We start from the raw sequence: 25,587 nt of genomic DNA, 5'->3' as shown, positions 1-25,587 counted from the left end.
CTTTGCCTTACCCTTCGGGGAAAAACAAAACAAAAAAAAAAAAAAAAATTGGTCTTTGGTAATAAATGACTTTTGCTTTTGCGTTTTATGTCATAATAATAACAAAAAAAAAACATAAGGCTGTCTTAAACCTAAATAAAGACTTTATCTATCTATCTATGAACTAACGGTTTCATTTTCGTACAACTAAATGTTTTATTATAATAAAATAAATAAATAAAGGAATACACACAGACATTTAATACTATAGAAGGAGCAGAATTAAAATACCTGCGGTATTAAATGTCTGTGGAAATATTTTTTTTTTCTAGGTTTACAGCGAGTCAAGTCGAAGAAACAATCGATCGATTACAGATTGTAATTTTTATACATTGCAATGTCTGTGTGAAACGTCAAATCCACAAACGTCAAAAATTCGTCGTCTGTTTCATTGAAAAGGGAAAAATCGTTTACTTTTCTCTTGTGTGACTCGAAGTTACCTATGCATATAGAATACAGGGGAAAGCATTTTTATTCATAGAAAATGGACTTTTATAATTTATTATTTTACGTTAAAATACACTTGAAGAAGGGTATTAAGTATAAGAGATTGTAAATATGAGAATGTTGTAATTATCCATCTAGAATCATGGGTGCTATTTAGCCGCATTGTAAATAATTCGGGCGATGAATCGTGGTAGCACGCTGCAGTATTTTAACGATGATGTATAGAATTATAGGATTAATTTGAACATACTTCCGTGATCAAGTGATAATAATGAGGTTTCATAGGCGATGTGGGGATAGGGTTACGTTACTTAACGAGAACACAACTGCAATAAGAAATTTTGTAGAGTTCAATCATGGCTTAATATTGAGTGCTGAACCTTTGAAAGATGATGTTATGTTTGAAGTGGGTATTGATAGAAAGGTAAGTTATAAATAAGTAATCAATTGAACAATGATCCATATGATTCCAAATGCACTATGAACTATGAGATACTGTTCAGTTGTGTATTTAGCTAGGAATAGTTTACATGCTTGATGCACTTAATTTTGAGATCATTATGACTAGTCTTTACATACAACAGTTTTTGCGATTCTCATACTGCAGTGGACAGTTGTGTGTTCAAGTTGTGCCTGGAACTCCACTGTCTCTCTCAAATATCTATAAATCCAAAAATTGCAAGTCCCCTGGAATTTGTCTGTTTCCAACCCATTTTTATGCTATGTATTTTGTGAGTAGTAGAGTAGTGTAGTATTGTTTTCTGTGTAGGTTAATGTATGGAATGGCAGTCTTGAGATTGGGGTCACCACATTGGACCCTGAGTTTATGGAGCTACCAGCAACTGCCACTAAATTAAGAAATACTGCATGGGTAAGTACCTACAGTCTTTAAAGATACTCCATACATATTTCTGTTTCTACCTGTGACAGTTTGTCCTTTTAGACAATGGTCACCTTAAATAAAACACTTGTATACTAATAACTTATAATTATCCTATTTTCATGATGTTACAACATTCACAATCCTATACAATCCACTGTAAGACGAATTTCCAAAAGAAGAAGCCTGATAATATTACCAGTCCACCATACTGATGGATGTACTGTCTTTGGCTTGTTCTCAGATTTTATTATTTATCATACCACTTATTTTCTTTATATTTATACCAAGAAGGATGTGACCGAAACTATCCGATATCTCAAATATATAGCCACCCACAACTGAAACCAATATAAAAGTTTTGGATGATTTTGGTAATGGGCAGACTCTAAATGAGACAATTTATAACAGGGTTTTGTTTCTGCCCTGCCAAATTGACATCACATCCTCTGCTGATTTTTCTCTCTCTTTGTAGTCAATTCTTATGGATTACTTAAAATACAATTTTACATTCACAGCTTATAGTAATAAAGCCTTTATTACTGTCAATTCGCATAAAATATAAAGGGTGTTAGTGACATTGTAATGAAAACTTTGAAGGATGATTCAGACCATGTTTCTGACTGAATCATCCACCTCAGTATTAGTTACGATTGTTGGCAACATCAAAGTATTAATTAAAATTTTACTGTAATATATTTTCATAACCAGTTAACTGATTTGCACAAGCTGCTCGCATCTCAAGACCATCAAACACAGGTGCAAGATTACTCAGCTACTAGAGGAGTGCGATTTAACTTCATTGGTGGGTGTTTGGTGGCCTCTGGGAGGCCACAGTCAAAAGTACAAAGTATCATTTAAAATGTATTGTACCCCATAGTCACTAACACAGTATGTGTGCTGTTTAAAAAAAAATATATTTATGATAAACTTGATATAAAACATGATAGGTATGCTTGTTACATATCCATGTAATAAATTAAAAGGTTAAATGTATGGCTATCGGGCACATACTTGCATATAATCTTGCCAGTAATGCTTAATGGGGTAGACAAAGCCACAACTAATAAAACAATAACTTGCAGGCCATGAGGTGACATACTTTAGATAATAATGAACTATGGTTTACAGTTCATCATTCACATGGGAAATAAGTACACCCAAAACCAATTTTAAAATGCTTTTATTCACTTCAAACAAAAACCTTACAATGAAAAAGTCTAGGATGTTCATTTTAACTTACTCCTAGTAAACCTCTTGAGTTTGGATTTGTTTTAGATGCATTATGTGCCTAATGAGGGACCTTCCATGCTATCTTTCTGAAAAGCAATACAGATGGCGCTGTACACATTTTCTTTTATTTAACCTAATTTCATGCATAACAGACATGCAACTTTTATCTTTGTTTTTGGGTATAAATGATGACCCACAAATTAAGTAAAATTATATTTTACTTTTATAATTACCTAAATTAAAAAATATATGTCTGTATTTGAAACCGAAACTTCATAACCATAACATCCCTGATTTAATTCATAATTGTAAGATTAATGTATCACTTTGGATTGTTATAGATAATGTCTGGTAGCTCAATAGTTAAGGATGGTGTAACTCTAGTCAATCAGTATGGTCCAGAGCTTGACACTCTGCGGGAAGGAGATTGTTTGGGGGTCATGCGCACCAGCAAAGTGAGTATAATAAACACTTCATATTAACAAGCTTTTGTCAGTAGGCACACAGATACCTACCTAAATGTTACCGCCGAATAATGGAATTTGCTCTTTATTAAAAATAAAAAAAGTATTGTATCTGAATCTATGGCTAGTAAAAAAAAAATAAGTTGTGATTCTCAAAAGAGAAAAATATATACCTATATTTGGGTTTCATATTCAGAGAGCAAGGTAAAATTTATTCCAATGTCGTGTTGTTTGAATATACGGAAGGAGGTATTTTTCAGGCCACATACCCTAAAATATAGATGGCGTTATCCAAATTCTTTCTCATTCAAACTTCCTCTTTGTTTTTGGGTATAAAATGATGGCCTTATTATTACACGCAGATACAAAACATCTTCCAACCATTAATGTTCTGTTCAGAATAAAGAAGCAATTCAACACACACAAACTTAACTAATTTTAGTTTTACAGTTCTTACAACTAGTGGACAGCACTCGTTAAAGAACTGTAAACTTCACGTACAAATCAAATTACATAGGTGGTTTGCTGAATTATTTTATCTATTTAATATTCTTACAGGGGGAGTTGATGTTTTACGTCAATGGTCGCTGCCTTGGTGTTGCTGCCAAAGATTTACCACCACGAGTATTTGCAGTCATAGATTTGTATGGCCAGTGTGTACAGGTTTCGATTGTGCATGCAAATGGCATGAGACCTATCATGGAGACCAGCTTAGATCAGGTTTGTTTTTTTCTATTTTGAGTATGTTGTTAAAATGTTTGTTTATGAATAATTTTAAAGAATTTGTTAGGTATAAGAGATATGTGTATACACCTGCGCCCTTTTGATAATAAAGGCACTGCCTACGGACTTCTGGCTTCACTCTTGCCCTTGTCACACCTGGGACACTTCATACAAACAATCTCGTTTTACACATTGATATTATCGCATGTGGCGTCAGAGGGCTGCCAATTACAATTCCTAATTTAACTGTCGCTAGGTAGTAAGTACTACTTACCAAAGAAGCTTTTATAATCATCAGGTAATATTTTATTATTATTTTAACACACAAATCACAAACAAAAAAAATTGAACAATGAAGTTTACAATATAAAAGGCTTTAGACTTGACTTAAAAAAATCACTAAAAAAGCTCTTAGTACAGGTTCAATTTAATTATTATTATTATTGGAAGCACAGGCAGCACTTTGTGCTGATGCGTGCTTATCACTGCACAAATTATTATTTTGATAAACAATAACCAGAAAAAACAAATATTTATATGCGCCACTCAGGCGCGCCGTCGCGGGAAATTACTGTGTATAATTAAAAAAAATAAAAAGTAATAATTAAAAATATTCGAATCAGACGAAAGAACGTTCGCGGCATCAAATTTCAAAATTCGAACGTGTAAACTAAACTGATATAAATTAAAAACAACGGTCCGCGCGCATCCTACACGATTCAAGTCTAAACTATGTTCGAGGGGGAGGTAAATCCAGCTGGTGGGGAGCGAAAAGTGGTGTAGGAGTGGTGTTATTCCCTATTCTATGGCATTTACAATTTACCAGATCAATAAGTAATTCTTATTCCATTTACAAAATGTTTGTTTGTGCAGTAATACAATGAAAATACAACTACTTTTGTTTATTTGTAGATCGAAGAAGACCCAAACAACGATGACACCTTGACACTCAGTGACATGGATGTGGCTGGACTTCCTCCAGAAACGTCATATCCTAAAGAAACTAGAGATATTTACATTCCAATGACGTCTGAGGGTGCTTGTGCTCTTGGTGTGTATTCTAACACAAACTAATCAAATAACAGTTATAGTTGATATAATTAATCCATTGAATTTATTATCTTTTTGTAACTTGTGATTTCTTATTAACAGTGGCACTGGACCGTTTGCGCTTCCATCCACGGTGTGGCATACTAGTCAAGTTATCTAATAATAACAAGTAAGGCAAATTATAGTTAAGTAGTTAAATAAAAAAATAATAGTTAAAATAATTAACGACTGCTAATGCAGCCGGGATCAACGGCTTAACGTGGCTTCCGAAGCAGTCGTTAATAACCATCAATCCGCACTGGGCCCGCGTGATGGTTTAAGGCCCGATCTCCCTATCCATCCATAGCGAAGGCCCCAGCAGTGGGGACGTTAATGGGCTGATGATGATGATGAGTTAAAATAATTATGAGTGTCCTGGTAGTAATCGATAATGATGGTGGTTTTAGATCAGCGGAGCGCGCGAGGCCGGTGGACGATTATAACAATGGGGTAGTGATGACGCACAGACCTCTGTACGATAATGAACTCTTCGAGATACGTATCGATAAACTGGTGGACAAATGGAGTGGCAGCATTGAGGTAACATATTCGGTTTTCACAGATTTCATACACAATCACCTTTATACATACAGGGTGTTATTGAGTGATAGTGACAACGTAACGAATATTGAGTTGATTTTTTGTGTTTATTTAAATTACCATTTACCATTATTTCATACTTCTACATTCATTCTTCATTTTTTTTCGATGGAGAATCATGGTCTGAATCATCCCTCAAAGTTCTCGTTACGATGTCACTAACACCCTGTATAGGTCTCATCCACTCCCACTGTTTTCGGTATACGCGTACCTTACAATGTCATCTGACCATCGGGCTGGTGGTGGTGGTGGAAAATACCTGATTTTCTTATTAAGTAAAATAAATATATATCCCATATTTTAATATCGTAATTGTTTATAGGTGGGTGTGACCACGCACAACCCAGCCACGATTCGGTTTCCCTCCACGATGACGAACATGGACACCGGTACAATCATGATGTCAGGCTGCAAGGTGCTGCTCAATGGTCACGGCACTTGTATGGAGTACGGCAACTTCAACCTCGATGAACTTAGGGTAAGTATACAGGGTGTTAGGGACACCGTGGACCGTAGCAAGCTCGGTAGAGGTCAAAATGCTGAACGACACACGGCATCCACTCCACAGCTATCCTCCTGTGCCGCAAAGTCTGAAAAGCCGCAAAAGTTTTGCCAAGTGTGTGTCGCCTCTACATGATGATGACCGCTTTAAGGAAAGATGCAGGATTAGGCAGGAATGGGTACACCTCCCAAACCCTTTTGTTTCGCCGTCCGAGAGACCTGGAAGTCTCTAAATAGACTTCGGACTCAGGTGGGCCGAAGTAAGGACAATTTGTTCAGGTGGGGTTTCTCGGATGGGTCGGACTTAAAATGCAAGTGCGGCACTGTTCCCCAAACGATGGAACATCTTACATCGTGTCCTGCATGCCCGAACAACTGTACGCAGGAGGATCTGATAAGCGCTGCAGATAGCGCCATACTTGTTGAAGTTTTGGGAGGATACTATTTAGTTTGCCATCGACACGATAAGAAGAAGAGGGACACCGTACCGAATAATAGTAATAATAAGAATGATTATTTAATGAATACTGAGGGGGATGTTTCAGCTCATGATTCTGAGTTAATATTAAGTGGGATTTTCCGTCGCAAAATTCATGACCTTTTTGTTTTTTAAATTATTTTCATTGCAATGGAAAAACTGACGAATAGTAACTAATGATTTTGAGTTAGTACTCAAAAATCATCCCTCAATGTTTTCGTTATGGTGTCGCTGACACCCTGTAAACCTAAGCTCACGATTATATTCCCGATTGGGGTACTCAGAAATACAGCCATATGGCGCGATGTTGTAAATTCCTTCGTTTCACCAAGCTTGATTAGACGGTCGTGATGGGAGGTGAGCCTTAATCGCCTGTGACTGTCGATGTAATGGAGGGTAGGTATGCATTTGGTTTAGGTAGGTATATTATGTCTTATTACTGAGCAAAGGACTTTCTTTTTCCACAATTCTCTATAGGTTTAACCATGAGTCTGAATTTATTTTTACCTGACAGTCACAGCTTTGTATCCATAGTAGTGTATTAGAAATGATGAGGAACTTTTGGTGAGGCTTTGCCCGGCAGTAAGATCTAGTAAATGTTGTTATAAGTAGGTACAACTTTTTTCACCCTCAAGAAATTGCTATGAAGTAATAGTAGCACCGACTGTACGTACTTGCCCCATTTGTAGTTGTTATTTTTTGTGTGTTTGAGCAGTATGAGTCCCAGGTAGCACAAAATTGCTGCATAAGCGCTGAACAAGTGCTGGTTAAGATTATCAATGCTGCATGACGGTATTTAAATTGGCTGTATTAGAGCTGAAAAAGCGCTTTCATAACAGCCTATGGAAGCTAAAAAAAACCATTAAACATCTTATATAACACTTTTACACTTAAATAAGAGGCAGGTTCGACATTTAATCAGCCAGTGTGCTACCTGGGGTAACAATGAAACAAAAATGCCCAAGAATATTTGAAAGATTTTATCTAAACGCAATAAAGCAGCGTTATGGTTAGATGTTCATTATAATAGAGGCTCTGCATTTCATAAAGTTTGGTTTTAAGCGCAGATATTAGTTTTAGGTTAATTTCCTCGAGTTCAATGTTGTTTTCCAATTTTCAGGAAGGAGATACAGTTGGTATGATGAGGAAAGATAACGGCAAGTTGCACTACTTCATTAATGGAGTAGACCAGGGAGTGGCCACTGACAAGGTCGAACAACAGGTGTGGGGCGTTGTTGATCTATACGGGATGACTGTCAAGGTACGAATATTTTACTAGCGGTCTTCTATCGTGTGGGTTGTGAGATTGATTGCCAACTTCAACCACCCTGGTGTCGGGGTTATTAGTGAGCCGCTAAAGGCCCCTGACACGGCTCATGTAACGAGTACTTACATCAGTAAGTAGTAACCGGGACCAACGGCTTAACGTACAATACAACGGCGGTGGCGTAGAATTTTATTACAATTATTAAGAAAACCTAGTTCTCAAAAGCAATAAATAATGTAGAAAAAATCCAATATAACAAGCGACTTCAGCTAGCGACGATGACTCCTGTTTTTTTTCCAACTTGTTTAAAATATTGTGTGTTATTGCTCTATAATAACGATTTGTGGCTCTGCCCAGTCCGATATAGATACGGGCGTGACTTTTTGTATATATTACTTGTGCTCTGCAATCCAATGGGCATGGCGATGCGTAATGTTAACTGATAGTAAAAAAGAAAAAAATATTGAGTAGTATTCTGAATTTCTGACACAAATCGTTTTAGGAACTTCCGTTTATTTTATGCTATTGGGATAGAATAAGGAATAATAGAACGCCAACTCTCCGCTCCCCACCAGTGGCTGAGTTAGGTTTATCTCACCCACACTCGGTCTTACTTTAGTCTTCAATCAGACGTGAGTGTGTAGTTTTTTTACGTGACTTATTGTAGATTTGCCGCAGATGGCATTAACTACTTGGCCGGGGTTTCTGTGTAAAACGAGGTGTTTAGTATGAAGTGTCCGGGGTGTGCTATCGGCTGTGCGCAATGCTGATGACATATCCACTTTCTTTAAAAGTGCTACAAAGCGAAAGTGTTTATATTACAGATTATATTTTGCATTAAGCGATATCCCTATTTCCGTGCTACTTTCTTTTTTTTTGCTTCTTTTTATTTTCATGCTGCACCGACAAGAGCGTGGCCCTTAAATTGATGATGATGATATCACTATATGTCGCCATATTTCTCGTCACATAATTTTTGTAAGAAGCAATCTATTGTGGTCTACGCCTTTGGGGATTATAATAATGAATAGAATCTTTCCGTTTTTTTTTTAATATATCAGACGGGCCAAACTGTATGCTATTTAGTTTACTAAACACGTTTATAATTCGTAACATAACTTGCTCTGTAATTTGTTATTTTCGTTAACAGAAGATGAAAATATCGAAATAACTGTAACTATAACTGTTTTATTGTTTCTCATATTAAGTGAATTAGTAATTCGTTTTTAGAAATAAATAATCTGAAATCTATTTAAAGCTGTGCGAAATGCGATTGTATTATATACCTATGTAAAAAGCTTTCGGCGTCTTTGCGAAGTCATCTTCTTTTCGTATGGGTTGTTAGGTCGTCAACCGACCTCACCAACCATGGTGTCACCCTGACATTGCTCATGTAACGACTACGCACTTACCTCAGTACTTACTACCGTAAAGTGACCGGGACAAAACTTATTTTATACAAAAACCCATCCCCACCACCTCTGGGTATAGCATCCCCTCATCCTCATCAATATATATAGCCTTTTGATCGGACCATTTCGGTACGCAACCCTTAAAACTAAAAAAGAACCCTGGTGGTAGTGGTTTTGAAAAACATCTCTTCCCGGACCGAAGAGACATCATGTCTTTCTTGGAAATGAAGTACTTAGCCCAGAAACATAGAATAAAGAATAATAAGCGGCTAAGATAGGTTTACCTCACCCCGCCTTTAGCCACTTTAGTCATCAATCATTTGGGCGTCAAACGTCACACACACAGATGCGCGTGTACAATAACATCAATGTGTGCTGTCTGTGTAAATCGAGGTGTTTTACATGAAGTATCCAACTTGTCCCAGTAGTACCATTTTACATGTGAGATAAGATTCAATCAGCTTGCTATAAATTAAAAAAGCGCGTAGCGACTTTATAGTTATTATATGAAACGTTGCGAAATATTGAGGTGACTGAAAATGTAAATACTCTATAATAATTGTATTTTTAAATGCATTTGCCTAATGTGAAAGATTGCGATGTCCATATTCTATAACAATTCATTTTCGGAGCCTTTATTTCATACATACATGTATAAACTATGAACTCACGCCCGTAATTCATTATGTTTTGATACGAAATTCTGTGTCGTTATGTCTAGTATTATTAAGTCGTTTAATGTTTTTAGGTTTCCATAGTAGACCCTTGTGAGGACGTTGACAGCAATATCAACAACGTCCCAGTACCGCTAGACACTCCCGATCTGCCGGCTACTAGTAAGTTTTGCTGTATTCCATCCACGTACAACCAGACGGCGGCAGGCACTTGAACCTGTTTGTTGTAGATATACAAATATATTGCACTAAAAGAAACATGGCAATACCGCCACATATCTTTTTAATACGAACAACAAAGGACTAGCACAGGACAGCCTGCTGCAGTCTGTGTTTTTAAGTTATTATAATGTTGTAGTTTTAAAGGATAAACTGAATAGCTAAGACATGAATACAAACAAATTGTTGTGACCGATACGTGTCTCATTGTTCGTGAGTCGGTAAACACAAAGTCAGCGACATATCTGCGGCAAAATAGCGGTGTGCACGCTCGTCGTCGTATTCCCTATGCGCATTTTCAAAATAAATCTGCGCATTTGTCCTTGTCGGTGACTTCGTGATTCCGGCCTGACACATGGCGATTTGTGTCGTTAATTACGGCTACAAGCAATCGGGGCTGCAGCGTACGTAAAGGACGAACGCAGATAAGGGGGTTTAAAAAGGCCACATCAAAGCAATTAATCTAAAAACATTGGATTACATTACACACTTACTATTATTGCTTTTTTAGATGAATTGCTTCGATGTGGCCCTAAGGAATCATTACTGTGATTATGATTCACTGATTGAACTGACAAACGCCAAGCTTTCAATAAGCCAGGCCAGACAGTAATTACGCAGATGCAGCTCTTTTGGGCAAGTTTCTAACTGTTTTGCGTCCCGAAATCCCGCATATGACGTGACTTTACTCATTAAACCATTGCAATGCCTCACTTAACCCACTCTTCTGTAGGTATAGTCATTGTTTGATCGTTATATATATTCTTGTTTCAGGTCGGTTTAAACCTCAAATAGATGAGGATAGCCTTTTATTTCATACGCTGCGTGATTCGAATGTTATTATTATTAACGATGGTAAGACTGCTCATAGGCCTAAGTAAGTAATCTTCATTTTATATTAGTCGCGTCCCGAACGATTTAATTAACATGTTTACATGCTTTTCACAGTTACTAAACTGGTATTAAATAATTGTATATACATGATTAGAAGATAGAAGCTGATTTTGAAACAGCTCAACCTTTGTGCGTTCGGAACGTGACCTACTTTCTTACTTGTTACAGTATAAAGTACAATTAATGCATGTTGTTTGCAGTGCTTTCGAGTTCTTCAACAACGGGATAGTGATGACAAACCGCACTCTAAAGACGAACGAGTTGTTCCAAGTGCGACTCGACCTCGTCATCCCAAAATGGGCCGGAAGCATTGAAATTGGGGTCACGCAGCATTCTTCTAATGATATACAATTTCCATTCAAAATGAGCAATGCAAAGTTAGTATTGTAGTCGTATTTTCACTTAGATTTCTTTTTAATACATGATAATTAAAGAAAACATGTTCCGTACTGCTGTTTGTCCATATTCTATAACACAACAAATTGGGTTTGCTGTAGTTAAATTGAATTCGGTTACACGCACAATAAATAGGCTAGTTTCCAATTAGTCAAATCAGTTACATTTTACTAAACGTCAAATCACAAAATTACTATAGAATTTGTATGAAAAAGCATAGGGTGACGTCATAGATGATAAGATGTCGGACTTATTATTACATTGTTGTTGATTAAAATTCATAAATAAGTTAAATATAAATAAGAAAATGTTATTCGTTAGTTCTAGATCTGTCTTTATATAGTAAACAGAGTTTCATAATTTATCTTGAACCTAATACACGATCCAATTATAATTGCATAAATTCTAATTTGCACAAGTACTCGTAAGTATGTGCGTCAAGAATCAAGACGGTAATTTGTTGAAACAGACCTGTCGGGTTGTATATATTTGCGCATACAAGTTACTGTCGACTGTCGAGGGAACGACACACAGTATGTTTTTTGAAAAACTTAAGGGATCGCGTATCGTCTCTAAAACGATTTACATTGGTAGGTAATTGTAGTTTTAAAGTTAGAACAGTTATCCTATTTTCACGACTTTTAGGACGTACGGTAATATGTTTTATTATAACTTAACCAGAACCGGCACTTGGGCAATGACCGGGGAAGACGTCATCAGAGACGGTACCATCATCATACCGCAGTACGTGAGGAATCTCAACAGACTTGTGGTAAGGGCAACAATATAAAAATGTATTCTAATGTCGATGGGATTACATTTAAGACCTGTCTACCTTGAAGTGTAGGTTTAAAGGTGTATATTACAATTCATACTTGAAAATACCGAAATTCAATGATACTAACGTAACCCAAAATGATTTCCAACTCCATACATGTCTATAATCAACAATAATAACTTTAACTTTATTCAAGCTATGTAATTTCATGGTATGAATTTTTAAACAGTTTTATAATTATGGGAAATTTATGGAATTTAGGATTTTTATGATTATAGCAATAGTATACGTTTTCATATTATACCTACTATCTAATAATTATCTCAATTATTATTACCGTTATGGCAAGTCTGCTACGTATTTTCCAAAAAGGAGTTTTAATTGTGTGGAATTTATAATTAGTCATAATTGTTACTCAAATTAATAGAATGAAGTAGTAAAATTTGAAATATCCTTCGAGTCATCCATTCTTTGAATGTAGATGGTCTACTTTGGTTAAATATGTGAAATTAAGAAGAATGTATGATGTGTTTATAGGAAGGGGATACAGTCGGCGTCATGCGCAAAGACATGGGGATCCTTCACTTTTTCGTGAACGGCGCAGATCAAGGCCCTGCGGCGTTTAACATACCCGAACATGTCTTCGGGATAATTGGTAAGTTATAAATATAATATTCAAAGTAGAATAGAATAGAATAGAATAACTTTATTCCCAAAACAGTGCAGTACAATAGTAAAGAAGATAAAGATAAGTATACAAATCAAAAATACACTGCCAGGGAAATGGGACTGACTCAGCATGTTGTTGCGAAGGATAGTAGAAATACCACTCTTAGCAACACTGATATTCTGCCAGTACCAAAGTTACGCTTATAAATACTTTGAACTATCGTGCCAACAAAAAAGTGTCGGGATTTGCTTACAATAAATAAGAAAATAAGCAAATATAATTATGAAGAAAATATATGAGTTAAGGGATTACGAAAAATATGAAAAGTATTAGTCAAAGGTAGATAGTTTGCCAAGGGGTTAAATTATACATAATAGATACGACAAATAAACAGATGTGTAAAATAAAGGCAACTTATAAACAGATAACGAGAGAGAATCATAAAAGAGAAAAGAATCATAAAGTTCGTTTGTACTGTATTTTTTAATTTATTTTAGGTAGTTAGTGCGAAATTTGTCTTCGAAGTATGCTGTGCGTAGGATATTTCTTTATGTCTGGTTCGTTTGCTCTTTGGCTGGCGATAATTGACATTTATGTGCTTTTGCATGGAACATAATAAATGGTTTTGCCTGATTGTCTAATACTCTACTTGGTTAAGAGCCAGTTAATAGTTAATTATGTAGACCAGCACGCATAGTCAGTACGTATCGTGCGTGGCTTAACGAAACAAAGCATTGTTGGTGAGTTACTTTCGTTATTCAATAAGTAGTAAACTATTTGTCGTTATAATTTCAGATTTATACGGCCGAGTAGCACAGGCGACGATCGTGGACACGTACATGCCGCCTCCTGTGTATTCACCTGAATCTCCACTCTCCACTGAATCTAATGCCACAATATACCCGTAAGGACGATGTAATAAATTAAATAAACTCTAAGGAAAGGTAGACAGTGGTGCTGATTCTTGTAAACACCATCTAATTTAAAGTTAAGTTAAAGTGTCATTTTATTATCCACTGAAAAAGAAAGGGACGGTAAAATTTATGGAACACACGTCAATTTTAGGCAGTAAAAGCACCCTTCCGAAAATTGGTCAATAACCTGGCAGAATTGAGTTGACAGCACACGTCAAACGAGTTGCATATGCACGAGATTTTATTCGCCCGGCTTATTCATTCATTTTAATATTAACAATTGTCAATCATCCGCCCTCTCCTTTTTCGGCGGATAAGAAAATGACGGGTATAACTTATAATAAAATTAGGATGTGTTTGCACTGATCGGGGCCATGTTGCTACAGTTGGGCCGGTGTACTAATAATCGCTTGGATTATGACACTTTGCTAGACAGGAAGACAAAGGAAGGACTAAAACGGTTGTGAATAAGATATACGATGTTAAGGCAGACCACCACCCCGAAGGTCGCGTGACATTGTGAGCCTAGTGCTACACGGGCAAAGGGGCAGTCATTCCCCTCTGCCACAGTGTTTGCATGTTTGCGCAATTCAAAACTAGTTTGTACCGATTTTGTACACGGCGTCCGTGGTCCAGTGGTTGAGCATTGGGCTCACGATCCGGAGGTCCCGGGTTCGAATCCCGGTGGGGACATATTACTTATCATATAGCTTTGTGATCCCTAGTTTGGTTGGGACATTACAGGCTGATCTCCTGATTGTCCAAAATGTAAGATGATCCGTGCTTCGGAAGGCACGTTAAGCCGTTGGTCCCGGTTAGTACTTACTGTTACATGAGCCATGTCAGGGACTTTTGGCGGCTCAATAGTAACCCTGACACCAGGGTTGATGAAGTTACACGATAGAAGAAGAAGACCGATTTTGTATCGAGAAATAACTCTATGGGTACTCGCTTCCGGGTCCGTGTTGCTCTATGCATTGTGAGGTGTACCGGAAAGCAATGGATGAGCTTTGCGGAAGAAGGCTTTTACTCTGTTGTGTGGATACAGACTTAGTAGGTACAAAAACTAGTATGTCACTGTTGCGCCATAAGAATATAGAGTGCGAACGACGAACCGACAACTCAGTTCTTAATATCTGTACATATATTTATAGCATGTATTCTGTTGTAATAATGGCGTTCAAAAATTTGTAACGTTACAAATTTCAGGGAGATGTGTTTCCACCGCGTGCACGGCCGGAACGCGCGACTGAGTCGCAACCGGCTGACGGCGTCGCGCGCAACAGTGTACTCTGAGTTCAACGATGCCGTGCTATTCAGCTCGCGACCGCTCCGCGAGTGCGACATGTTTGAACTACGCATCGACAAGATGGTCGACTGCTGGATCGGCAGCCTCGAGATAGGTCAGACATTTGTTCATCACCAGGGTCTAGCCAAGTGACAAACGATAACCCGTCCGACTTAAATGAACACTCGTAGGCGCGAGGCATCTCGTAGAGTTATTTGTTGGTGAGTGGCAAAATTGGAACGTTTGAAACTTGGTTGGGCCTCCAGAAGCTTCCGTGGTACGAAACTCCCACTTCACGGTTGCGGTTCCGACTCTGCTTGTAGTGGGATTTAAGTCATCGATTCGAGTTCATGAAGCAATAGTCGAGACAATGAATGGGTACTTAACTGGTGTCACGCCAACACCAACATTATGAAGTCGGTGTCGGGGCTCATATGTCAACTCTTCTTTCTTATTGCTCCCTATATTTGCTGTCGGATCTGATGTTTTAAAAAAATTCTATACATTTTGTAAAAAAGGCGCTGTTTTATTATTTTATTTGTTATGTCTAATGCCGGCCTAAAGCAGAAGACAACAGCGACTGTGACATTAAAATTATGCTATTTGCTATGTATTTGCGTTCTAGCATGGTGCGTATGGCAGCTGTCAAAACACCATTTATTTACTTAAATGTTTCTCTTTCGCACTAAGCTGTACTGTTTCTGTCCAATATGAATCATGCTCGAACGAAGTTTGAAAGTGTCAATGACATTGTAGGTGTGACGGCAATCCGCCCCGAAGACTTGGACGTGAATGGCGGCGTGGGCGCCGTGGCGGGGACGGCCACCGACCTGAACTGGGACACGTACATCCTCAGCGGCGCGGCCATGATGAAGGACGGCGAGTGCGTGCGCAGCGGGTATCCCCTCGACTTGGATACGCTCACCGTCGGCAGTCGCGTCGGTCAGTCATACTTTCACACTCTTCTCCTCTATTTCACATACTTCCACAGGGCCTCTGTGATCCAGGGGATGAGCGAGTGAATGTGTTTGTTTAGCCGAAAACGTCCGCGGTGCTGATCGCCTTAGCCTTAGGGTCACCTTACTCGGAGGGCTTGTTAGCAACGGTGTATCACAGTATTAAAAGAAGAAGAAGACTCTTCTTATATCGTGTGGGTTGTGAGGTGGATTATCAACGTCATCAACCCTGGTGCCAGGGTTATTATTGAGCCGCCAAAGGCCCCTGACATGGCTCATGTAACGACCACGTATTTACATCAGAGGCTTAACGTGCCTTCCGAAGCATGGGTCATCTTACTTTCGGACAATCAGGTGATCAGCCTATAATGCTCTAACCAAACTAGGGATCATAAAGTGCTTTTTGTGATAGTTCCCTACCGTAACCCGGACCTCCAGATCATGAGCCAAACGTTCTAGTTACTAAACCACGGAGGTTGTGTGAGGAAACCACTCCAATCCTAGCATATTAACATGCAGATATTACAACCAGGCTGCGAAAGAAGGCGAATGTGTATGTCTGCGCTCATATTAGGCAGCCGTGAAATAATGCTCTTTTTGAAAATGGTCAGATTATAATCAGTAATATAATAGTTTTTTTTTTGACGTGATTTATTGTAGATTTTCCGCAAATGACATTAACTACCTGCCGGAAAACTATAAGTATACGATAATAGTATTGAAATATTGCATGTCTTACGTCACCAGGTATGATGTGGCATGCAGACCGCAGCTTGCACTATTATCTCGATGGAATGGACATGGGCAAAGCATGGTATGTGCCCCATCTCAACATCTACGCCGTCGTCGACCTCTACGGACAATGCACGCAGGTAAAATTACATTTATTTTAAATCAAATGTCTAAAGCCAGTCACACTTTGCATGTGTTTCGTACGAATTCGATTCGTACACCTATAAACATATCGGAACAATCCCAACCTTCAAAGTACGGGTGCGAATTTGTTGTCAAAAATCTTTCCTCCGTATACGTGTAGGAAAGTGAGTAGAACGGAACGTAAGATTGATAAGAAAAAGAGAATACTATGGAAGGATAATGAATGGGGATTTTATTGTTTTTGGTATGAATTCAAAATGGATGAATGGGGCGGAAGGAAGTTTTTGTTTTAAAAATAATAAGGGTTGTCTATCATTATTGGGGTCGGAGTGTGAAGGTACATTTGGTTTTTGTGAAAAGGGAGAAAATAATTGAAGTGAAGATAAATAAAATATCCCTTGTTAACATACGCATATGAAATTCGCATGAAAACACATTCAAAGTGCGACCGTATTACGCTTTACGATATTTGTAGACTCATTTATACACAAATATTCTTTAGTTGACAGTGTCTTTAAAAACTGGGATTTGGTCGACTAAAGTCATTTTAATTTATTGTATTCCAGATTCGTCGACGATAATGTTTGTTTCTTTTTTGTTTTCAGGTAACAATCCTGCAGAACGAAGAGAGGACGTTCAACTACAACGGCTGCACGAACTCTGATAATTCTTTGTTGACTAACTCTCGCGCACTGCCCTCACCGCCTCCGCCATACTGGTGAGTATAACTACAACAAAATACAGGGTGTTAGTGACACGGCACCGAACACCGAGGGGGGTGATGCAGCTCATGATTCTGAGTTCTAATCCGAACCGTCAGAATATTCATGACTTTTTGTGTATTTTTAATTATATACAATTCCATTCTTTGCGATAGAAAATGCCACTTGATATTAACTCAGAATCATGAGCTGAATCAACCTCAGTATACGTTACGATGTAACTTACACCCCGTCCAGACGTACGGGTACGTATGGGTGTTAGTGACATCGCAACGAAAACTTTTGGTTGATTAAGACCATAATTCTGAGTTGATATGAAGAGTAATTTCCTGACGGAAAATTTATGTAAGTTTTAGTGTTTTTGCATCAGCTATACGTGCGAAGCTAAACTAACTCGGTCTGCAACCGGCATAATACTACACTGATAAAATACAATTCAGTAAGTCTTCCAGAACATTCCCAAAATGGTCAACACTTCTACTAGCTAGAGTAGCTGAAAGCAGTCTTGACAACGGCTCTGGCCGTCCCTATACAAATTGCGTGCTCTACGTCCGTATCGGGCACCCGTTCATCTGTCGCGTTTAAAATGACTTGGTGCCTTGTGCTTCTGCCTCTGAATTTCTTAGGGTTATTTTAAGGAAGCGAGTTTATATTATTTTAACTGGAATACATCGTAGCACAAAATCTATAATGAAGACCACACCGAGAAAGTATTCCGCTGCTTTCGACATACAGAAAAGTATATACGTAGCAATATTAAATTCATTTGTTGTTCCTTCGTAGGAGTTTCTCCGAGTATTGCGGCGACAACGTATGTCTGATGCATGACTTCTCAGTGGCCCGGCGTCTCACGCCTGACCCTATGGCAGGCCTCGTTTTCAGCTCTGCGCACCTTGCCATCGGTGAAATTTTCGAGGTAACCATAAAATATACATGATTCTAGCCGGTGCTTGATTCTTAATCTGTTCTAACTCTAGTTCGAAACTACTTAAATGCAGCGAAGACAACAAAAAAGTTACTTTCATAATTTTATACACCATATTGAATACTAGCGACTGTTGCAGTCAACGCGAAAAGCGAAAATAACGTAGAAACGTAAAAATCTTTCTTTACTTTTGAGAACTTCACACTTTGTATTAATAATTCTTCGTTTTTAGATAAAAATAGTGGAGTGCAAGTACAGTTTCGCAGGCAGCTTCCGTATGGGAATCACGGATATAAATATTCTGAATGCTCACGTACATAGAAGCCTACCTCCGTCTATTTGTTATTTACCACATTACACCGCTTATATTGACGGTGAGTAATACAATTATAATAGGAAATAATAGTTCTAACTTCTAACACACAAGGAAACTGTTAATAAATCTATTTCAAAATCTGCGTATTTTTTATAATCTTAGACCTAAAGAAGAATGTGAGGTGTTAATTTTGGCCAATTTCGATGTAATTTGTTCGTTTACTTTTTGAAATACTGTTTAACAAGCTGTTTGCTTTAGGGTGTTATATGAAATATTCGAAGCTGGGCTCGCGTGGTCAAGATCTACGTGCATTTGTACCGTCGTTTGAATGGCTACGACCGGGAGACCGCATCGGATTTAAAAAGACAAGCGATTCCAGAGTTCTCGTCTATTACAACTCCGAATTACTCGAAATTGCTTTTGAGAAAGTGCCCGATGTAAGTTTTACTTTTTTTTCTGATTTATTAATATAGTGCTTGGAAAGTAACTGACAATTTAAAAACAAAACTTTAAAAAAGTTTTTGCCGGTTGCCGCGCCGCGGCGATCAATAGTGCATCGGACAGGTGTCCTAGTTTGTATGGAGCTTGCGTTACGGAGCATGCCTCCCTCCCCCCATCCGCGCGCGTTCCTGACTGCGTAGATGGCTTGTTATTCCAGTGACGTCATCCAAGCTAGACGCTAGTTTTTTGACAAACAGCAGTGAGGTAGCATCGCTTTGGTCGCTCCTTAATATTCCTGAAAAAGGTGTACATAAAAGTTAAAATTTTCAAATTGCAGAAAGTTTACGTTGTTATCGAAATTTTCGGCCACGTAACAAAAATACAGGCAGTTTCTCGTGTGACGTTTGTCGGTATACCGCTCGCTCAAGCAACAAGTAAGTAAATCACATTTATATTTGTTCAGTGTGGAGATTAGGAACGAGGAGTTTATTTTTTATTTTTGTCTTAGTTATGAACGACGAGTGTCACAAAACGCCTATTTCGGTCTCGGAGGCAGGATCGCAACAATCTTCCAACGGAGATCAGTTAGGGAGTGCACAGATGGAGGGTAGAGAATTGGCTGCAACAGCGTCGGGAGCCGACGGAGCTGGTACCAGCGCGGCTGCTACGACGGCTCCTAGTGGATTTGCTGGAGCTGAAAATCCCCCTGGTGCAGCCGCGGGCGCTGCCGCAACTGGCGCCGCCGATGCGACTGACGCCGCTTCCGGCGCCGAGGGCGGAGCCTCGCCGCCAGCATGTGTGCCGCCTGTTCGACCAGTGCCGAGGGAGGGACGGGAGGTCCGACCTACGCTACCATACACCTTCCACAATGTGCACGGTTCAAACATACGTCTTTGCAGCTCAGGTAAATTAATATCCTTTGTCATTTTGGATATGTATTGTATGGATGACGCCTAATTTGAGGCAGAGTGACCTTTAATATTGATCGTCATTTATTTGTCTTGTGATTCAGTACTTGAATAGATTATAGAAATTGAGAATTTTGTTATATTTTTACCCGACTGCGGCGAAGCAAAATGGAGGGTTATGTGTTTGACCTAACTTCTAAACCACCTGTGGCACCTGTCAGAATTTGACAAATAAGGTGTCACTAGATGCGTCTTGATTCGAGGTTATAGGCTATTATAGGTGACGTTAAGGGAGTGTGTGTGAGAAATAAAATAGAAATTGAGAACAAAACTTGCAGTCACTTTTGGTATTCGTATTTTAATGAAGGTACATAGATTTCAAGGAAAAGTTATCCCCAAACACTGTTGGTGATTCATACTATTGAATATTTACTAAAATAAAATCTGTCTTTGAGCACCTTTAACAACGTTAGAAAGAAGCAGCTACATTGTATGAGAATGTCAAATTTTCCTTCAAATCTGTCTGTCTTGCAATCTTTGAGGGCTAATTACTTAGTTTTATGCCTTTATCAAGGGTACTTTTTTTGGATGTTTATAAAAGCCTATTAAATGGAGCAGTTTTTAGAAATACTTTCAGGGTCTATAACAATATCATGTGTTTATTATTCTTCGGCGAAGTTTTAACAAGTTTAACATTTTTGGTCGAATTCTCAGTTTGACTTCCAATAACTTTATTTTTATCTTTGATTTGACTGTTTTTCTTTTTTCACCTAGCGGTACACATCTTTAGCCATAGTTGTGAAGTAAAATAAAATAATTATTTAGAAAGGAATAGCGACAAAATGATTATTTCTGAAGTAAGGTAGAAAATCTAGAAAAAGGTACAAACTGGATCATATCTCCTAAACCGTAAATAATTGCTGAACATACATGGGGGTGTTTCTGGTAGCTAATGAGCCCTTCTTTCTAATTTTTCATTTTGAACCTGAACTTCTGGGCCACCCTGTATGTGTATTATAGTACAGTATAGTACTTCGACTAGTTACTTTCACCGCCTATTAGTAGTAAGATCCTAATTACTTTTAAGCTTGACTTAACAGGATAGGATGTTATTATTTAATATAATAATTGGATTATGCAATAACAATATTTTTCATTTTCACTGTGAGGTGTAGGAAGGCAAATGTTCCGTAAAATGTATGGAAACTAAATAGCATTTTATATAGCTGTGTAGAAATGATAGAATCCTCAACATAATTAACTTTGGAACATTGTATTATGTCTTAAGGTACTGGTCAGTATATACCACGACCGGACACCAGGAAAAGCTTCCTGAGGAGTCTTGCCTCTCTGAAGAATTTACGATTACTGGCGTTAGAATATGCGCATATAGCTGATGGGACGGGCGGGGCACTCATTACGCTCATTCCGGTACTGAAGAGACCGCACTTTCGCTTACAGGTCAGTTCCTAATAGAATACTATTTTACAAGTACAAGGATCTTACCAAATTGCTACTAATTATTGTGTACTAAGCTACCGAAATGAAAGGATCGCTTCTCCGAATGTCTAACCATCATCATTCATTCATCGTCATCAGAACAACCCTATCTAACGACCTTCAGCTTAATGCCAGTCGTGCGGCCGATACTGCCTATTTCGCATCGGGATTGGAGTCTACTTTTAAATGGTGCCACCAGAACGCAGTATAACGTTATACAAATGTCTTATGGTTACAGCTTTTGTGTCGTAGGGGACACATACCCCACTACACTGACGCCGCTCTAGGTGAGGCTGGTTACGACATCCCGGACACAGTTTGGAAGCAAGTGTCTATAGCGTGTCCAGATCTCTTCTTGTTTATGGCATTTCGTGAGTGTAAATAATACTCTGCTTTTCGGCGATAAGCAATGTGTTTGTAATTTAGACGTTTCTAATAGGAGCTGTAGCAAATACTACGTGTTTAGACAAAAAATTACGACACAAACTCTAATAACTAATACTTAGGTGCCTATATACTTTTGAACATTTTTGGACGTTTAACGTGGACATTTTTTTGGCAGATCGCATTCGTGATTACGATAACATACGAAGATTTCTAACTCCGAGCATACCACTGCGCGAGACACACATGCAATTTGGTATGGACCTTAACATCAAACAGCGGCAAGACTCGGACATCAGCTGTTTCGTACGACATATCGCTTATCAATACGCCAGTACATTGGGTAGGTAATAATGATTACAAATCCGAAAATGTCAATTGGAAAAATGACTCTAAAGGAGATTGAGAGGAATATCTCCGATCGAATAGACCTATTGTCTTCGTTTGTATTTTATTACATGTGGTACAGTGTCAATAAGTATTTATAGACTACAACAATGTGGGAAGATGCAACTCAAGGCCACAAACGTAAGTTCTTACATCCACGGTATTGCATCTTATATACTTAGCACTCGTTATCGATATAGGTAAGTAACTCTTAACCATTTGCCGTTTCCAACAAGCCAGGTTCACAGCAGGAAAATATCACCCAAGATCTTAGAAATTTGTTCAAACTCCTGAAATTAAGAACTTAAGGTAGATACTTAAGTTCTTAAAATGGTGCGTGTACCTACCCTATGCGTCTTCCTGCATTAATAGGTAAGCGACGGACAGCTCAGGTATTAGGTAGACTGGACTGGGCATTTAGTAGACCAGTAGGGCACAGTGATAAAATTTTGTCACGGTCATTTTATCGATTCTGACGATATAATTATGTCGTTTTGTCGATTGATGCTAATGTGTGAACCTAAATAAATCGTCGTGCTGTCAAAATACGAACAAAGTCACGTGGCATGCATGTTAGGAGAAAAAACAAACTTATCGATTTCGACAAAATTTATTGAATGGATCCATAATTGTCACGTTGTGTTGGGCATGTTGGCCCTGCAGGTACCTACCTATTTCCAATGTTATTTTAGTGCCAACTCTCCTATATAAGTACTTCCTAATACATTTTCTAACTCAAAACTTTTGAAAATCGAACATCGCACCGGTTGGGAAACGCCTAACACACGGACACCGGTAGATAAGAAAGATTCATCACTTCTGTGTTGGCACATGACGAACCATCAAACCACTGTCAGAGTAAATAATACTTAGATAAGTAGGTAATGTTTTTGCAGTTACCTTGAGTATCCACCAATGGCGGTTCGCAATTTTCCCACTTCGTCGAATTTTCGAACTGATGCCCTTCTTAGTACGGTTCTCGTATGTGGGCCGCATTGACGATGAGGTCGACCTACAGCGTATGCTGCGCACCGTAGCTTGCGGCGTACATCACAGTTAGTAAACATGATTTTAAATTCGAAGGATTACAACGACTTTACCAAACAATACCAAACCAAACAATGGCCTCCATGGTCCAGAAGTTAGACTGGAGGTCGAGGGGTTCAATTCCCGGTGAGAATATCACTTTGTTGGAGTTTCCTTGGTTTGAGTAGGACGTTATACTTACCCTCTTCTTCTTCTATCGTGTGGGTTGTGAGGTGGAGTACCAACACCATCAACACTGGTGTCAGGGTTACTATTGAGCCGCCAAAGGCCCCTGACATCATGTAACGACAACTTCCGGGACCAACAGCTTAACGTGCCTTCCGAAGCACGGATCATCTTACTTTCGGACAATCAGGTGATCAGCCTCAATGTCCTAACCAGACTAGAGACGACAAAGTAATTTTTGTGATATGTCCCTACCGGGATTTGAACCCGGGACCTCCGGATCGTAAGCCGAACCCTCAACGACGACAGGACCACGGAGGTCGTTATCCTACCCTGATAGTCTTTAAGCCGTTGGTCCCGTAAGTAAGTGCATAGTCGTTACACGAGCCATGTCAAAAGCCTTTGACGGTTCAATAATAAACCTGATACGAAGGTTGGTGAAGGGTGGTGAAGTGAGTAATCAAACAAGACATTTTTTTTTCTTTGCTTACAGAATTGAAACATATATGTATTCAAATCCAAGATGAAGAGAAAAAACGAGACTATTGGCGTAAGGTTGTGGACTCCTTAACAGCAGAGTTCAAAGATATTATGGAACTGTACGAAATATATTTTTGCCTCAGCATTTACAAAAATTAATAAAGTCTTCAAATAACTCAATATTATTATTTTTATTTTTTTATAAAAATCCTTCAACTAGAGTAGGTGAGTATAGGTATAGCATCAAGTAGGTATAGTCCGGTCTATAAAGGGGTTGTAGAGTCCGTGAGAGGGATCTTAAGGTTTTTCTTCATGAATGTGTTCACTTTCAGGGTGTTTAGGGAGTTAACATACTAAAAGTCCCCGCGTCCTTTTATTTCAAAAATATAAGATGAGGGACCTATGATCTACTTTTTGGGGTAATTTTTTTGTCACTTTTCCGAAGCCCGTAGCTCTAACACGGGTGGGAATATAATGACAATGTTGTAGGAAATTTTATGACCTTTTATTCAATGACAGAACTTTTTTCTCTAGGACGCACCGTTTTTGAGATATAAGCGAAAAACTCTTAAATGGGACCGTCCCCACTCCGGCTCACCCTCTAGACGTGGGGGCTTTTAGTTTGTTAACATCCTAAACAGTACGAAGAAAAACTTAGGGGTTGTAGAGTCCCTCTCACGCACTCTACTTACAACCCCTTTTGAGGCATTTGTTGAACGACCTAGGTTGTTCGTTTTTTTACTGCACCATAGGTATAGCGAATACGCCTAAATCACAGGGCAATACAGCTTCCGTAAATCGGTTCATGACGTCAAGACAGGTACTATTTAAAAACTGCAAATGGAATACAACAGCAGAATTTTAAACAAGTTGGTAGGTATATACTCCTGGTATAACTTATATCATAAACCGCAAATAAACTAGAACGGAAGCCCTCGCGGCACGGCTTCCGCGCCGCGTGGTTTGTATCGAGGGCTCCGACCAATAGCCGTTTATCTACGTAGACAGAATTCGCTGCTTTTATTGGTCGAAGCCCTCGATATAAGTGGAGCCTCACGCGACGTGGTTGCCTTGCAGACCCTGCAGGAGACCAGTAACCATGATTAGTCATGCTCCGCGGCCGGTCCAATCTAAGCTTTAGGACATTCTTTTTTAAATATTTGTCTATTAAAAATCCCTCCCCTCTATATAAACGATTACGGTAGGCTAATAGAGTTTAGTACAAACGAAAGTACGAACGGAGCGTAGGCTTACTAAATAAGGAATTTATATTAGTCCCGTTACGTTAAGTACCCTAAAAATAATAAGTTGATGAATTGGCTAAGTTCCCAAGGGATTCGTAAATGTTACTACTAAATAAGTAATACAAAAAACTCGAACCGATATTATGCATCTTTTTTTAACTAAGCACTTTTTTCTTTTCATCGCATCTTTATTTTAACCTCATCCATTCTTTACTGTAACTTCTGAACAAGCTTTTATGGTGGTTTGGCCCAGTTACACAACTGGCAACC

General features: G+C 38.6%; 1 protein-coding gene across 1 annotated transcript; it reads left to right on the top strand.

The window, feature by feature from the left end:
* The first annotated feature begins 437 nt into the window (after positions 1 to 437).
* LOC126380414 (neuralized-like protein 4) lies at positions 438 to 24,253 on the top strand. The gene is made up of 29 exons (XM_050029800.1): positions 438 to 910; positions 1,256 to 1,357; positions 2,941 to 3,054; positions 3,622 to 3,783; positions 4,699 to 4,837; positions 4,939 to 5,005; positions 5,283 to 5,415; positions 5,798 to 5,953; positions 7,575 to 7,715; positions 9,882 to 9,969; positions 10,801 to 10,903; positions 11,121 to 11,297; positions 11,998 to 12,088; positions 12,632 to 12,749; positions 13,560 to 13,668; positions 14,888 to 15,081; positions 15,723 to 15,908; positions 16,670 to 16,794; positions 17,404 to 17,516; positions 18,304 to 18,436; positions 18,678 to 18,819; positions 19,020 to 19,198; positions 19,540 to 19,636; positions 19,711 to 20,106; positions 21,399 to 21,571; positions 21,849 to 21,981; positions 22,173 to 22,337; positions 23,278 to 23,436; positions 24,087 to 24,253. The coding sequence occupies exons 1-29, from the start codon at positions 758 to 760 to the stop codon at positions 24,230 to 24,232; spliced, it is 4,194 nt and encodes a 1,397-aa protein (XP_049885757.1). The 5' UTR covers positions 438 to 757; the 3' UTR covers positions 24,233 to 24,253.
* Positions 24,254 to 25,587: the final 1,334 nt, after the last annotated feature.

This window comes from Pectinophora gossypiella, chromosome Z, assembly GCF_024362695.1.
Source record: "Pectinophora gossypiella chromosome Z, ilPecGoss1.1, whole genome shotgun sequence".
In the NCBI taxonomy this organism is placed as follows: Eukaryota; Metazoa; Arthropoda; class Insecta; order Lepidoptera; family Gelechiidae; genus Pectinophora; species Pectinophora gossypiella.
Note: the sequence above shows the minus strand (reverse complement) of the source record. Positions and strands in the feature narration are given on the sequence as shown.

Bases quoted from the DNA above. Each gene is read 5' to 3' on its own strand.
- LOC126380414 (XM_050029800.1), top strand. From the start codon at position 758: ATGAGGTTTCATAGGCGATGTGGGGATAGGGTTACGTTACTTAACGAG. The intron at 4,838-4,938 runs GTGTGTATTCTA...TCTTATTAACAG, and splicing joins TGAGGGTGCTTGTGCTCTTG to TGGCACTGGACCGTTTGCGC. The intron at 9,970-10,800 runs GTAAGTTTTGCT...TTCTTGTTTCAG, and splicing joins TCCCGATCTGCCGGCTACTA to GTCGGTTTAAACCTCAAATA.